This window comes from Oncorhynchus gorbuscha, linkage group LG02 (assembly GCF_021184085.1).
Source record: "Oncorhynchus gorbuscha isolate QuinsamMale2020 ecotype Even-year linkage group LG02, OgorEven_v1.0, whole genome shotgun sequence".
NCBI classification, from domain to species: Eukaryota; Metazoa; Chordata; class Actinopteri; order Salmoniformes; family Salmonidae; genus Oncorhynchus; species Oncorhynchus gorbuscha.
Genome location: NC_060174.1, coordinates 14,766,737 through 14,783,726, shown reverse-complemented (window position 1 = coordinate 14,783,726; position 16,990 = coordinate 14,766,737). Strand labels below are relative to the sequence as shown.

At 45.7% G+C, this 16,990-nt stretch overlaps 1 protein-coding gene across 2 annotated transcripts in view; it reads left to right on the top strand.

Annotated features, from left to right (window-relative positions):
• Positions 1-16,990, top strand: part of LOC123997602 (nuclear factor 1 A-type-like) — a 241,295-nt gene that overhangs the window by 6,981 nt on the left and 217,324 nt on the right. For both annotated transcript variants that reach the window (XM_046302019.1, XM_046302013.1), the window contains exon 2: positions 71-599. In XM_046302019.1, the coding sequence (XP_046157975.1) occupies positions 71-599 (529 nt within the window). The remainder of the gene's footprint in view (positions 1-70; positions 600-16,990) is intronic.

Genomic DNA, 16,990 nt, shown 5'->3' with positions numbered 1-16,990 from the left:
AAATGTTTCACTATTTGTATGTTACCACCAAATCATTAATTATTTTCACCTGTGGTCCTCTCTTTCACAGGACGAGTTCCATCCTTTCATCGAAGCTCTGCTGCCCCACGTGCGAGCGTTTGCCTACACATGGTTCAACTTGCAGGCCCGCAAGAGAAAGTACTTCAAGAAGCACGAGAAGCGCATGTCTAAGGAAGAGGAGCGCGCGGTCAAGGACGAGCTGCTCAGCGAGAAGCCTGAGGTCAAGCAGAAGTGGGCATCACGCCTCTTGGCCAAGCTCCGCAAGGACATCCGGCCAGAGTTCCGGGAGGATTTTGTGCTCACGGTCACCGGGAAGAAGCCCCCGTGCTGCGTGCTGTCCAACCCCGACCAGAAGGGTAAGATGAGGAGGATCGACTGCCTGCGTCAGGCCGACAAAGTCTGGAGGTTGGATCTGGTCATGGTCATTTTATTCAAAGGTATTCCCCTCGAAAGCACTGATGGCGAAAGGCTGGTAAAGTCCCCACAGTGCTCGAACCCAGGGCTGTGTGTGCAGCCTCATCACATTGGAGTTTCTGTGAAGGAGCTTGACCTCTACTTGGCCTACTTTGTTCATGCAGGTAAGTCCCTCTTTTGTTTCTCAACTCTCTAAACAAGTCAACATTTGTTAAAAATTGGAGTTGCATAAATGTTGGCCTCACTCCATATGATCATAGGAAATGGAACATGTGATAAAGTTGTACTGTTAATCGAAAATAAAAACACTTGGATGGGGTTAACTGCTCAAATGGACCTTATCAGAGAGCGCAGGCCAATGTAATGTACGTAGTTGGCTTCACTCTTTCAAGGAACAATCACAGGCCACTCATTAAGTAAGCACCCGACCAAAACAAATTCCTTGTATTGAAGGACGTTGATTCACCTTGCCCTCACCAAACCCAACAACAGTGCACCGCACAGCACCGCACAGCACAGCACCGCACCGCACAGCACCTCACCGCACAGCACCGCACCGCACAGCACCGCACCGCACAGCACCGCACAGCACCGCCTCCTCTCAGGATGCAGACACAAATGTTATCTGTAGCAGACAACCATCATTTCATCACAGCAGTAGTCTGGGAAAAGCAGGACAAATCTGCCAAACGCCTCACACTGCCCTGTCTCTTTTGCTGTTTCCAACGGGACAGACGTTGGTACTGTGTGACGACAGTCAGCTGCCTCAAAACACACTCTCTCCATCACGATTACTCAGCACAAGCAAATTAACTATTTGGTACATATAAAAACTTCAACATGCCATCAGCCTTACATTTGATTTTTCTCCTGTTAATAATGATTGTATTCAAAGGCTTTTAAAGAGTGTGAAATACTAATTAACAAATCAATTCGATAGGGTTTCATGTTTTCCCCATGAGCTAAATCCTTATCTGCTAATGTTTTCAAAATATCTGTAAAAAAAATGTGTGTTTTCACCATTTGATATGAGTTGTTCTTGTGCCATGAAAACTCACCCTGAGAGTGAAGTACAGTGCAAATAGCCCATAGAGAAATGTTCATTGACAAAAGACAGCGGGGGCTCCTTCCTCCACTGACAGCAACAAACACCAGCTTTCACTTGCAAGGTTTGGAAAGAGCTCTGTTCCACCAGGCAAACCAAGCACCTTAATTACAACCATTTCCACTCTCCAACAAATGGTTTCCAGAAGCTGAAGTGAGCTTGGTGTAATGTGTACCTAGTTTTACATTCCCATAGCATCATATTGTCATCATATGTATATATATATATATTTTTTAAAGCTTTTGTTCAGTTTTTGCAGATTTTTTGCATCGACAGCCGGCAAATTTAAGTTTCAAATGTTGAAGGAGGTTATTTAGTGATTTTGGTCAAATATCTGAATGGAGCTTTTAATGATTGGAATAGGCCTATAGGATTGGGGTTCCCTTGTGGGAGCTGTGCTGTACTAGGTTTTAGTTGGGCTAGAGTGGAGTGGAAGCTCATTTTAAATGGAGCCAAGCACAAAAGTGTAGGCCTTTGGAGGATTTCTGTCCATATACTGTGTAAACGGCCTCATCAGTCAACAACATTATAATGGGACACAAAGAAATCCCCGATTAGCAATAAACACATAAAACATTACATTCAATTGCTCGATGGTGTAGACAAGTCAAACATTGACACTAATTTCCTAAGTTTCTTTTGCACTTACATTTTTTAGGAACAGATACGTTTTGTCTCAAATATACTGAACAAAATATAAACGCAACATACAACAATTTAAATGATTTTACTATGTTACAGTTCATATAAGGAAATCAGTCAATTGAAATAAATTAGGCCCTAATCTACGGATTTCACATGACTGGGCAGGGGCGTAGCCATGGTTGGGAGTCAGGCCCACCCACTGGACAGCCAGGCCCAGCCAATCAGAATGAGTTTTTCCCTACAAAATAGCTTTATTACAGACAGCAATACTCCTCAGTTTCATCAGCTGTCCGTGTGGCTGGTCTCAGACGATCCAGCAGGTGACGAAGCCAGATGTGGAGGTCCTGGGCTGGCATGGTTACACGTGGTCTGCGGTTGTGAGGACGGTTGGATGTACAGCCAAAATCTCTAAAACAACACTGAAGGCGTCTGGTGTAGAAATGAACATTAAATTCTCTGGCAACAGCTCTGGTGGACATTCTTGCAGTCAGCATGCCAATTGTACACACCCTCAAAACTTCTGTGCCATCTGTGGCATTGTGTTGTGTGACAAAACTGCACATTTTAGAGTGGCCTTTTATTGTCCCCAGCACATGGTTCACCTGTGTAATGATCATGCTTTTTAATCAGCTTCTTGATATGCCACACCTGTCAGGTGGATGGATTATCTTGGCAAAGGATATATGCTCACTAACAGGGATGTATACAAATGAGTGCAAACAATCTTTTGAGAAATAAGCTTTGTGTGTGTCAGGAACATTTCTGGGATGTCTTATTTCAGCTCATGAAACATGGCACCAACACTTTACATGTTGCGTTTATATTTTTGTTCAGTATACAATTTGCTCAGGCTCATTGTGGCTAAAATGTCATGGGCGCTTTGCTCTCGCGAGCATTCTGATAGCTAAAGTTAGAGTTTTTGTTCAGCCTTGATTGTAAATCAGCTATCAGAGTGAGAACAAGAGGGAGAAGAAATAGATGGTTCCCACAGAGCACAGAGGTATGCCTTCAGTAGAATGAAGTCTGCAGTGTGTTCTCGCTCTCTCCGTCTCGTTTTCTCTCTCTCTCTCTCCCTGTCTCTCGTTGCCTCATCCCACAGGATCAAGTTTCTTCCTCTGTCTTATTTAAAGCAGTGGAGCATTTCTAGAGCTCTGTTGATTACAAGCCATCTGAAGAGAGGCTGACCTCATGCACCGATGCCGAAGGTGGGGTTTTTCAGCTGAAGTCAGTAATTAAATGCCAGGGCAAGGGGTGGAAGAAGGGGACCCTCGTGACAACACTATCCTGCCACCAACCCATTTAACAGCAAACTTAGTAGACCACTTTTATTATCAGGGTATGAAAATTCTCAAAAACAACTATTGTGCAAATTCACACAAAGTGTGTGTACACCTGCAAAGTTGACAACATAATTTGCATTTTACTATCTTTATGCTTACTCTTGGTGAATTATTGTGCAATATGCTATATTCTTGGGAGAGGTTTGTGATATAATGCCACATGCCTAACCCTACTTAGTGGCACGTGTGTGCGGGGGGGATGGGCCGGGCTATCAGTCTTAACCAGGGCTTTCTGTGTGTGTGTGTGGGGGGGTGGGGGGGGGTGGGCCGGGCTATCAGTCTTAACCAGGGCTTTCTGTGTGTGTGTGTGAGTGTGTGTGTGTGTGTGTGGGGGGAGATGGGCCGGGCTATCAGTCTTGACCAGGGCTTTTTGTGCGTTGTTCAACCGTCACATCATGTGTCATCTTTAGGAACAATGTGGTATCAGGGCGGGCCCCCCTTTGACTACAGAGCAGGCATAGTGGCCAGGGCTAATTTACAGCCTCGCTCTCGGCCCGGCAACTGGTGGCACTATCACAGGAGCACTCAACATGTGGGAAAGGACATGGCTTAAGATGTTAGGTCCTTGACCCTATCTTCTAGGCATTTGACCTCTTAGACAAATATCACCCCTCATTAGCAGCCAGTCAAGCTGCTGGATAGCATTGGCTTTGGAAGCCTCTGTGATCTGCAGCCCACTTTCACTTTCCCAGCAGCCCACTTTCACTTTGTTTGGGGGCAGCAGGACCAGTTGGTTAAAATTAGCCAACAACCATTTCGACATTGACTGAAGCAACCGCTTCAAGCCATTTATTTAATGAACGCAGAAGAATGTGCTAAAATGTTGCAAGCCATATAGGATGCTATAGTAGCCTTGGATGGCTTATGCCTTGATAGTTTTCTGCAAAGTTGAAAGTTGTTCTGTGATTAACTGTTGCAGTGATAGTTGAAATCATACAAATTATATTGTGAAAATGTTCAGATTTATATATATATATTTTCAGATAAGTATTATTGGCAAAAAAAAACAGATGAAAGAAAACTGTTGAGTGAGACTAGTGGTCCCATGGCTAAATCAAATCCAATTGTATTGGTCAAATACACGTATTTAGAGGATGCTATTGCAGGTGTAGTGAAACAGTGCAGTGATATCTAACTATTCACGACAATACACACAAAAATAATGGAATTAAGAAATATATAAATATTAGGACGAGCCATGTCGGAGTGGCATTGACTAAAATACAGTAGAAAAGAATACAGTAGATACAGATAAGATGAGTAAAGCAGCATGTAAACATTATTAAAGTGACTAGTTAGTAAATACAGTAGAATAGAATACAGTATATACAGATGAGATGAGTAAAGCAGCATGTAAACATTATTAAAGTGACTTGTGTTCAGTTATTAAAGTGACCAGTGAATCCATGTCTATGTATATAGGGCAGCAGCCTCTAAGATGCAGGGTTGAGTAAACAGGTGGTAGCCGGCTAGTGATGGCTATTTAACAGTCTGTTGACTTTAGATAGAAGCTGTTTTTCAGGTTCTCGGTCCCAGCTTTGATGCACCTGTACTGACCTAGCATTCTCGATGATCGGGGGATGAACAGGCAGTGGCTCGGGTGGTTGATGTCCTTGATCTTTATGGCCTTCCTGTGACATTGGATGCCGTAGGTGTCCTGGAGGGCATGCAGTGTGCCCCCGGTGATGCGTTGGGCAGACCGCACCACCCTATGGAGAACCCTGCGGTCGCGGGCGGTGCTGTTGCCTTACCAGGCGGCGATACAGCCCGACAGGATGCTCTCAATTGTTTGTGAGGGTCTTAGGGGCCAAGCCAAATTTCTTCAGCCTCCTGAGGTTGAAGAGGCGCTGTTGCGTCTTCTTCCATTTAATGTGTTGTGGTCAGACTGAATGCTCTATTAAGTCTGGTAACCATGACTTCATGTCACTTCTGGACAAGAGCAAGTAGACTGGAGGGTATTGTAAACCCTATATGGTGGACAGCTGTCTCATTATTCGATTGGGATAGTTACTCTTAATAAGACTCTGGTCCTTTAATGCACACCTTGATTGCCGACTCAAGATAATGGTCACTTAATAATGATTTATTGTTTGTCCCTTTCGGGAAATTTGTCTTGCATCTCAACAAACAGCAGAACAAGAAGAAGTGCAGGGAACCCCTGGCCTGTTTGAGAGACACCAGTCTCCGCCCTGCAGTGCCAGCGGAAGTGAAATCAATCACAAAATGGAGGGTGAAGGACGTTGAGTGATGCTTAAGGAAGGTGAAGGTGGGTGAAGACCTCACTGTGGACTGGTTGGGTGATTTGGCTTGAGAGACCCTGGCCTGTAAAGGGAGAAAGACATCCATGGTCGGGTTGATTAGCCTAAATTATGGCGGTACGGGCGCGAGCAATATGGAAATAAAGAAAGCGGCCCACAGATCGGCTAGCTAGGAGGAATCCTAATAGAAAATAACAGAAACTCGGCCTTGTTGATTGAACTACATTTCTACCTCATCCTTCTCTCCGTTTTCTCTGTGCACAATACAATTGAAGGATATCACTGGCTGGATGAGAGAACATGTCACGGAGTGGACCTACAGTTGAAGTCAGAAGTTTACATACACATTAGCCAAATACATTTAAACTCACTTTTTCACAATTCCTGAGCGGTATGACGGCTGTGTGGTCTCATGGTGTTTATATTTGCGTACTATTGTTTGTACAGATGAACGTGGTACCTTCAGGCATTTGGAAATTGCTCCCAAGGATGAACCAGACTTGTGGAGGTCTACCATTTTTTTCTGAGGTCTTGGCTGATTTCTTTTCATTTTCCCATGATGTCAAGCGAAGAGGCACTGACTTTGAAGGTAGGCCTTGAAATACATCCACAGGTACACCTCCAATTGACTCAAATTATGTCAATTAGCCTATCAGAAGCTTCTAAAGCCATGACATAATTTTCTGGTATTTTGAAAGCTGTTTAAAGGCACAGGCAACTTAGTGTATGTGAACTTCTGACCCACTGGAATTTTGATACAGTGAATTATGAGTGAAATAATCTTGTTTGACCCTGGCGGCAGAGATGAACAAACAGTTTGCGTGTGTTGAATGACTGTAAAGACGTCTGACCTATTTCCCTCTGAGCTCTTAAACAGATTTGCACTGTAAACTAGTTAGCTTTGACGATGCATCCTCGAGGCACTGTAACTTTTAGGTTATGATCAAAAGTAAAGAGTCAGTCCATTTGTTTTACTGGCCTCGAACTGCAAGCATTTATGTCCAGAAAGTTTTGCGCAACCCTCCACAGGTTGGGCGAAGAGGGGTTTTGAAAGGACTTGGCCTTACACACAGAGCACACACACCAGTCTAGTTATCTGCCAGTTTAGATCATCAGTCACTGCTGGAAAACAAGGAAAGGGAAAAGAGACCAGCCGTTCCTTTGTAACGGTGCACACACACAAAGATTGTGGTTTGTTGTGTTTCCTAGGGGTTTTGCTGAGAGTAACCAAATCTGGCAATATCTACTGGCTGACTTTTGGCTCTTCTAATGTTACAGCGGTTTTATATTCCCCCCCCCCCCTTCCACAGGATGTGGAATTACAATAACTTGACGCTATTTAAGGCGATTGTGGGATAAACCACAACCTCTGTTGTGGTTACTGCAGTACACATTGTGGCTTGGGAACCCCTCACCACCACCCACCCACTCAACCCTGTCCCCCCCCCCCAAATCCCACTAACCACCTGACTGCCATAGCCATGATTATAACAATGACTGTGTCACCACACTCTCTTTCGTAAGTACAGAGATACACACACACGCGCATATTGTACTATTCATTGTAATTGAGGTTGGGGCTCATTCATAAAAATGCTTCATTGTCATAGCATTTGATATTAGCGAGTAATAGCAGGTTTGTGTAGATGACCTACTAGAGAAATCCAACAGCTGGCACAGCTCCCAGTGCCAAAGGACTAGCACAGCCAGGATAAGATAGCCAGGATAAGATAGCCAGGATCAGATAGCCAGGATCAGATAGCCAGGATTAGATAGCCAGGATCAGATAGCCAGGATCAGATAGCCAGGATCAGATAGCCAGGATCAGATAGCCAGGATCAGATAGCCAGGATTAGATAGCCAGGATCAGAGAGCCAGGATCAGATAGCCAGGATCAGATCATCTGATACACTGCCTGTTTAATATCGCTGGACGTGCTGGCTAATTTGTCATCTTGACTGCTTTGAGGACCTTCTATCTCTTTGTCTTTGTCAATTTCTTCGTTGTTCATTTGATAAGCAAAAACTCTTTCTCTCTCTAAACAAACCAGTGCATTTGTGTGATACCATAACATGTTAAATCCTAATACCTCCTAAATATGAAAGAGATTAGCTCATTACAAAATATCATATTTGGACAGAAAATGTTTTTAAAATGACAATGCCAGCTTTGAGCAGCAGAGGCTAGGCTACATAGCATTAGCATTAGTGTAGCATAGTGTGCGCTGGCCTGGCATGTGTTTAGAGATGCGATGCTGTCTCAATGGGACAGACGGACGGATGGGGGGATTGGCAATGGGGAAGTTGGGCTAATTAATTCTGCATTAATGCCCCAGTCACCCCAAGACATCCCCAGCAGCAGAGAGGGGGAGACAGAGGCATGTGCCAAGCTTTCTGAAGCTCGCTGTTCTCTTTCCTCTTTGTTCATGAGATACTGTGGTTATCTATGAGACCTAGACTGACAGGAATCTGCAGGCCTCAAATCTGCAGGACTAATATTTTCTCCTCTCCTCCACGTTGGATATTTGCTTTTCTTTGTCTGTTTTTTGGGGGCCTGTCTGGTTTAAAGGAGTTAAAGCCTAGGAACTGCATGTGTCGAACTATAGCTCTCCCTAACGGCTAAGAACATTCAGGAATTCAGGACAGACGTCTCTTCCCGATTCTGAACAGCAGCTTTGGCTAACTTCTGAGAATGGACTCTTTGTATCCACATGCCATTCAACAAGAGTCCCATTGTCTTTAGCTCCCCTCTAGCCTCAGCGCTAGTCATTGTTCAGTCTTTATTGTATGCACTGTGATTGTATTAGGACTTGATGAGGACTTCATTTTAATGGTGGGCAGACAGCTCATATGCTGTTCAGGCCCGAGCGGAGGAAAACTGTGCTAATCATCTAATTACCACCAGGATTCATTTTTTTTGCCAAGCGACCGCTACGTAGCTGTACATGGGTCAAAGCGAACGCAGAGAGGTAGAAACAAGCCATTCATCTTGTCGCCTGTCTTGGAATATTACACTTGTTATCCTGCACATTGATTTGCCATGGCACATGACGGCGTGTCGGTGACGCAAACTGATGTACTTTTTAAACCACACAGATACAGACATACACACACCAACGAATGTGGCAGCGAGGGGTCGGAAAGGGGAGGAAGAGACAAAAGGGTCAGGCCCAGAATCTCAGTATTCACTGTGTTTAAATGTCTGTTCCTCTCCCGTCTTTGTCCAGGGAGCTACAGGAATGTGCTGCAGCCGGTGATTTCTGCCAGTCAGTAGGGAAATATCGTAACCATCTTTATGGGGGATCTTAGCAACTGAGAGAGGCTCATCTCCCGCCACCCAGTGCCCTAGCTCTCTCACTTCAGCTGCCACTTTCCAGCCGGCACAGTGCAAACAGACGAGATTTGTTTCTTTTACACTTGATAAGATTGCATTTACAGAATAAAATTGGTCCTTTATGGCCTCCCGAGTGGCACAGCGGTCTAAGGCACTGCATCGCAGTGTTGTGGCGTCACGACAGCCTGGGTTCTATCCCATAGGGCGGTGCACAATTGGCCCAGTGTTGTCCAGGTTAGGGGAGGGTTTGGCCATAGGGGGGCTTTACTTGGCTCATCGCACTCTAGCGACTCCTTGTGGCAGGCCGTCGCCTACAGGCTGACTTCGTTCATCAGTTGAACGGTGTTTCCTCCGACACATTGGTGCAGCTGGCTTTCGGGTTAAGCAAACGGGTGTTAAGAAGCGCGGTTTGGCGGCTCATTTTCCGGAGGATGCATGACTCGACCTTCCCATTTCCTGAGCCCGTTGGGGAGTTGCAGCGATGAGAAAGATTTTAATCACAAAAAAGGGGTAAAAAAATATTTTTTTAAATAAAAGGGCCTTTATTGGTATATACTAGAGGTCTCCAACCCTGTTCCTGGAGAGATAACCTACTGGAGGTTTACACCAGGCCCCTCTAACCCTGTTCTGGTAGTAGAGAGACCCTCCTGGAGGTTTTTGTTGTAATTAACTGATTCAGTTTATCAACCAGCTAATTATTAGAATCAGGTGTGCTAGATTAGAGTTGGAGTGAAAACCTACCGGAGGGTAGCTCTACAGTAACATGGTTGGAGTGAAAACCTACAGGAGGGTAGCTCTACAATAACATGGTTGGAGTGAAAACCTATAGGAGGGTAGCTCTACAGTAACATGGTTGGAGTGAAAACCTACAGGAGGGTAGCTCTCCAGTAACATGGTTGGAGTGAAAACCTACAGGAGGGTAGCTCTCCAGTAACATGGTTGGAGTGAAAACCTACAGGAGGGTAGCTCTCCAGTAACATGGTTAGAGTGAAAACCTACAGGAGGGTAGCTCTCCAGTAACATGGTTAGAGTGAAAACCTACAGGAGGGTGGCTCTACAATAACATGGTTAGAGTGAAAACCTACAGGAGGGTAGCTCTACAGTAACATGGTTGGAGAGCCCTGAATATTCATCAGTCCAAACAGGTGTTATTCTTCTTCTGAAGAGTCGGTCTCTGAGGGAGCATAGCCACAAGGCTAGTAACATGCAACATCCGGTGAGCATTGGGGTTCAGTCAGAAGACTGGCAGAGTGGACACCGGAGGATGAAGAGGGATTTCCAGCATTACAAATGCATTCTTAGAATTGTGTAATTCTTCTGTCCGTTGCGGTGGGGGCACTGCTGTCCTTTATCTTGAAGAGGTCTGAACTGGTTCAGTGCCAAGGCAAGAAACTGAGACCATGTGATCCACTGACGAGCCTCTATTGTGTGGTGAACCCATTTGGGACGCCATATAAAAAGGACTGCAGACATGAAACGGAACAGCTGTGGCCGTCTGTAGGGGAAAGTTGCTACAGATGGTGAAAGAAGTGAAAAATAAACTACCGTATGGTTGGTAAAATATAGAAGACTAGAGGTTTGCTGAACTGGTTCCTCTCACATCGTGTGTGTATGTTTGCAATGCATGTCTTGTCTTAGTGAGTGTGTTCAGTCAATTATTGTTTTTAGCTGTTGTGTTATATAGTGGAGAATGCTTCTTGAATCAACGTTCTGTCCTTATACCATTTCTGCCCATCTGCTGTGCAGTTCAACACAGATGTATTTCCTCTGCGCTCCAACTAACATGTTACCCCATTATATTTACATTATATTTAACAATATTTGCATGTACTGTATATTCATTCAAATGAGCTGGTGGACCTTTGGGGTGGAGGAGGTGTGTGTGTGTGTGTGTGTGTGTGTGTGTGTGTGTGTGTGTGTGTGTGTGTGTGTGTGTGTGTGTGTGTGTGTGTGTGTGTGTGTGTGTGTGTGTGTGTGTGTGTGTGTGTGTGTGTGTGTGTGTGTGTGTGTGTGTGTGTGTGTGTGTGTGTGTGCATGCACTGTGTATAGACTAGTGCAGGTCCTGTCTCTCTGCTCTGTAGTTAAGAATGGAGGTCAGGCCAGCCGTCTGCCAGTGGGCCCACTGTCCCAGGGTCTCCCGCTCTGCTCTGCTCACCCTGCGGTGATTAAACCGTGAGTGATCCGCTCCTCCTCGTGATGCACTGGATGGAGAGGGAAAATCCAGCCTGGGAAGTATCCATCTGTAACACAGCATCTACTGTTTCAATCTCCAGCAGCTTTCTCCCAAAAACAACTGCAGTTAGGCTGCATGTCCAGAGATGTGTGGACAGAGAGGCCTGTGGTTATTACGGACAGAAGAACCAGGCAAACTAATCGTGATTGATGAGGACGGTAGTCGTTAGGTTAACGAATGGACTGTGCTTGGTGGGTAAGTTAAGCAGCAGAGCTGGGGATTTGACAGTGAGCCATCCCAAAGCCCCAGAGTGGAGGAGAGACGCGGGAGCTGATCTCCCCTTGGCATATTTGAAACAAACTGTCCTGCCTCTTTGGACAGTGTCCAGGAGGAGAAGCCATACGAATCTTGTAATTTTGTAACGATGGCCGCTGACGTGACATCGTGAGCATGCTCGCATTTCACCTCATTGTTGTCGTTCTCTTCCCCCGATTGGTTTCCGTTCAGATTGTCAGATGCTGGTTTTTAATTATTGACAAGTGAAGTGTGGGGGTAGGGGGGGGGGGTTTACTGGGGGGGTTGTATTTTTTAAATTATTGCATTTTTTTCCCACCAGCACCACCCCTTGGTCGCTCCATGTGTGTATGCGGAGCAGGGCAATATAAATGAATACTTCAATGCCGATACCATGGCCGTGGCGCTACGACTTGCCAAGCCACAAGGCCCTGGCACGACGCACACCGAACTCCCTTATTTAGTTCAGGGGAGCGGATGGGTGCTTCTTCAAGAAAACATTGAGCATCAACCCAACACATTAGCAATTACGCTTCCCTGGCTTGTGTCAGGAGCGAATGTAAACGTTGCTTGTCCTTGCATGCCGGGGAAAAACAACAAGCTCGGGACCAAGCTACCTTTCTGAAGGAGAAAAAAGAAAGGAAGCCAGGCATACGGAAGTTGGGATATTGTTTTTTCCGTTCCTGAAGTGCTTCCCAGCTACTGAGACGAGTGGAAGAGGAGAGATGCTGTAGGTCTGTATGGCTTGTGTGTCCTAATGAGGAAACTTACTGTCAAATCATGACCCACACCTCTTTCTCTTACTCACCTTCTCTTGCACGGTGATTTAACCGAAAAGCTTCCCACTCTGCCATGAATGAGGTACAGAAAGAAAGAACCCTCCCCTCACTTTAGGTCCGCTGTTCTCAAAGAGTGGATCAGCGTGGTGCGTTTTGTTTTTAGGAAATGAATATGGCACCTTTTACGAGATACCCATTCGATGTTGTGGCCACTCCCAGATAGATATGCTTGCTGCTTGTTAGTTTTGTTAGACCAGTATGTCTGACACAAGGGCATTCTCGACCGCCAGGCATTACGGCCCTTCAACCATAAAACTGTTTTCAGAGGGGAAACAAAAGCGGCACTTGATTAGTCGTGAAACCGTCTGGGAACGAGACTCTCGGCAACCAAGCTAATTGGTCAACATTTCCAAACAAGAAAGGAGAAACTCCTGTTCACGTATACGCACATTTAAATGAATGTCTTTTTCTCTTTTTCTGAGGCCCCTTCTAATCACGAGCAGCAGTTTTCTCCCGTCATTCTTTGTGGGTGTTATTTAGTCTCCATCGCCAGCCTCACCCCCTGAACCCAAATGTATTGGAACTGAGGGGGGCCTCCCTCTCCTAATGGACGGCTCATATTACTTCACACAGACATAGACGGAGTCTGGCCCCGGAGGACTCAGCGCTCTGGCGTGAAATATTGAATATTGTTTAAAGATTCCTTTTGTCCGTGCATGGACTTGGAGGGAGGGGGAGAGGGTGGGAGGGGGGAGAGGGAGGGAGGTGGGAGAGGGTGGGAGGGGGGAGAGGGTACAGAACAAAAGGGAAAGAAGTCACTAAGTACCGCCTTCCATTCAGACCATACGGGCACCTTCACAAGGGCTAACCTCAGTAAGTCGTCCCAAACCAAGGTGTCTGCATTCTTCCTCTATGATTTTATTTTGATTGAGTTCTCATTTGACCCTTGTGTTGCCTGTGCACTGTGAACGCTTATCTAATTTCTAACGAACACACACGTCAAACAAGCGTATCTCACGCCGTCTCGTCAAGCAAAAGGGAAGTAAGTCAATAAACAAAATGTTACAGGTGGGTCGTCTTTCTAGAAAGTTGGAACCTGCTGTGAGTCGAGATATTTCCCCTCACACCCGTTGGCTGTGGAAAACAAGTGGTGGTAGCCCTGGGCCTACTCCCTGCTCGACTGCACCCACCATCCTCCCCCACTCCCCCACTCCCAGAGCTGAGAGAGAGAGGCTGGAGGGTATGGTTCAAAGTCAGATATTTTGAGATAAGGCAACAATCAATCATACCAACTCTGTGTCGTGTGATCAGCCCAAACTACTCTGCCTGTGACCAGGCAGGCAAAAGTTAGTGCTCTCTCTCTCTCTCTCTCTCTCTCTCTCTCTCTCTCTCTCTCTCTCTCTCTCTCTCTCTCTCTCTCTCTCTCTCTCTCTCTCTCTCTCTCTCTCTCTCTCTCTCTCTCTCTCTCTCTCTCTCTCTCTCTCAATTCAATTTGCCTTACTGGCATGACGTAACAATGTACATATTGCCAAAGCTTATTTTGGATACTAACAATATAAAAAAAAAACGAGATTCAAAATTGTCAACGGGACAACAGTAACAACAATAACCAAGGGTCAAAATAACCAACACATTGAACAATAACAATAAGCATACAGTAGAGGACATGTGCAGGTTGATTGGTCTGTCAGACACTGTCCCTCAACTTATAGCAGGCAGCAATGTAGTGCACTGCCAACCCACAGCTCTCTGCGTCCTCCCCCAACAGGACGGGTAGCCTAATCTCATCAGAGAGGTCTTCAATGTAGTGCACTGCCAACCCACAGCTCTCTGCGTCCTCCCCCAACAGGACGGGTAGCCTAATCTCATCAGAGAGGTCTTCAATGTAGTGCACTGCCAACCCACAGCTCTCTGCGTCCTCCCCCAACAGGACGGGTAGCCTACTCTCATCAGAGAGGTCTTCAATGTAGTGCACTGCCAACCCACAGCGTCCTCCCCCAACAGGACGGGTAGCCTAATCTCATCAGAGAGGTCTTTGAAACCTTTAATAAGGGTTTCACATTTGGGGTAATGACACTCTCTAATTGTTTGATATTTTTGACATGTTCTCAGGAAATGCAGCTCTGTCTCAGGTTCTGCTGTAGTGCAGTGGTTGCACAGCCTTTCCTCTACAGGGAGCCAGGTTTTCCTGTGTCTACCCTTCTCAATGGCAAGGCTGTGCTCACTGAGCCTGTACTTTGTCAAGGTTTTTCTAAGGTTTTGATCAGTAACCATGGTCAAATAGTTAGCCACGATGTACTGTCGATTTAGGGCCAGATAGCACTGCATTTTGCTTTGTGTTTGTGCTTGTGTTTCCCAATAAGCAATGTAGTTTTGTTTTGACTGTGTTGTAATTTGGTTCATTCTGATTGATTGGATGTTCTGGTCCTGAGGCTTCAGCATGTTAGTAGAACAGGTTTGTGAACTCAGCCCCAGGACCAGCTAGATGAGGGGACTCTTTTCTTTGCTCTCTCTGTCTCTCTGTCTCTCTGTTTTTCTCTCTCTCTCTTTTCTTTTTCTCTCTCTCTCTTTCTCCCTCTGTCTTTGTCTCTCTCAATTCAATTCAAATCAAGGGGCTTTATTGGCATTGGGAAACATGTGTTAACATTGCCAAAGCAAGTGAGGTAGATAATATACAAAAGTGAAATAAACAATACAAATTAACAGTAAACATTACACAAACAGATGTTTCAAAACAATAAAGACATTACAAATGTCATATTATGTATATATACAGTGTTGCAACGATGTAAAAATTGTTAAGGGTACACAAGGGAAAATAAATAAGCATAAATATGGGTTGTATTTACAATGGTTTACAATGTCTTCTCTTGAGAGCCATGTCTGCCTACAGCAGCCTTTCTCAATAGCAGGGCTATACTCACTGAGTATGTACATAGTCAAAGCTTTCCTTAAGTTTGGGTCAGTCACAGTGATCAGGTATTATGCCTGTTCAGTGGCAGAACGACAGATTTTTACCTTGTCACCTCAGGGATTCAAACTTGCAACCTTTTGGTTACTAGGCCAACACTCTAACCACTAGGCTACCCTGACGCCCATGTGTTTGTGTTTGTGAACAGAGCCCCAGGACCAACTTGCTTGGGGGACTCTTCTCCAGGTTCATCTCTCTGTAGGGTGTGTTTGTGTTTGTGAACAGAGCCCCAGGACCAGCTTGCTTGGGGGACTCTTCTCCAGGTTCATCTCTCTGTAGGGTGTGTTTGTGTTTGTGAACAGAGCCCCAGGACCAGCTTGCTTGGGGGACTCTTCTCCAGGTTCATCTCTCTGTAGGGTGTGTTTGTGAACAGAGCCCCAGGACCAGCTTGCTTGGGGGACTCTTCTCCAGGTTCATCTCTCTGTAGGGTGTGTTTGTGTTTGTGAACAGAGCCCCAGGACCAGCTTGCTTGGGGGACTCTTCTCCAGGTTCATCTCTCTGTAGGGTGTGTTTGTGTTTGTGAACAGAGCCCCAGGACCAGCTTGCTTGGGGGACTCTTCTCCAGGTTCATCTCTCTGTAGGGTGTGTTTGTGTTTGTGAACAGAGCCCCAGGACCAGCTTGCTTGGGGGACTCTTCTCCAGGTTCATCTCTCTGTAGGGTGTGTTTGTGTTTGTGAACAGAGCCCCAGGACCAGCTTGCTTGGGGGACTCTTCTCCAGGTTCATCTCTCTGTAGGGTGTGTTTGTGTTTGTGAACAGAGCCCCAGGACCAGCTTGCTTGGGGGATTCTTCTCCAGGTTCATCTCTCTGTAGGGTGTGTTTGTGATTGTGAACAGAGCCCCAGGACCAGCTTGCTTGGGGGACTCTTCTCCAGGTTCATCTCTCTGTAGGTGATGGCTTTGTTATGGAAGGTTTGGGAATCGCTTCCTTTTAGGTGGTTGTAGAATTTAACAGCTCTTTTCTGGATTTTGATAATTAGTGGGTATCGGCCTAATTCTGCTCTGCATACATTATTTGGTGTTCTATGTTGTACATGGAGGATATTTTTGCAGAATTGCAAAAAGAGTCTCAATTTGGTGTTTGTCCCATTTTGTCCCATCTCTCTCTCTCTCTCTCTCTCTCTCTCTGCTTGGTGCAGGTGGGGTATTTGTCTAGTTGGTGACAGTTATTTTCTGTTGATGTCCCATGGCTGAACTCTGTTGGAGCAGTGAGGTTGGGACGGTCTATACTAGTCTTCTACCCTTACGAGTGTCGCTCAATCTTCTCTGTCTCCATCACACCATAAACGACATGGTCTCGAGGCTGAAACAAAGCTAGCTGAGGTTAGAAAGACCGCTGGAGTGACAAGACAAAGGACAGTGGTTGAGGATTATTGTCCCTACTGTACCACACACACACACACACACACACACACACACACACACACACACACACACACACACACACACACACACACACACACACACACACACACACACACACACACACACACACACACACACACACACACACACACACACACACACACACACACACACACACACACACACACCTCTTTCTCTCTCTCTCCTCTCCCCTCTCTCCCTCTCTGCGGCTTCATGCTAATTAAATTCCTGCGTTGTCCATTAGACAGATAGAGTGAGCGGACTGCTGACTCA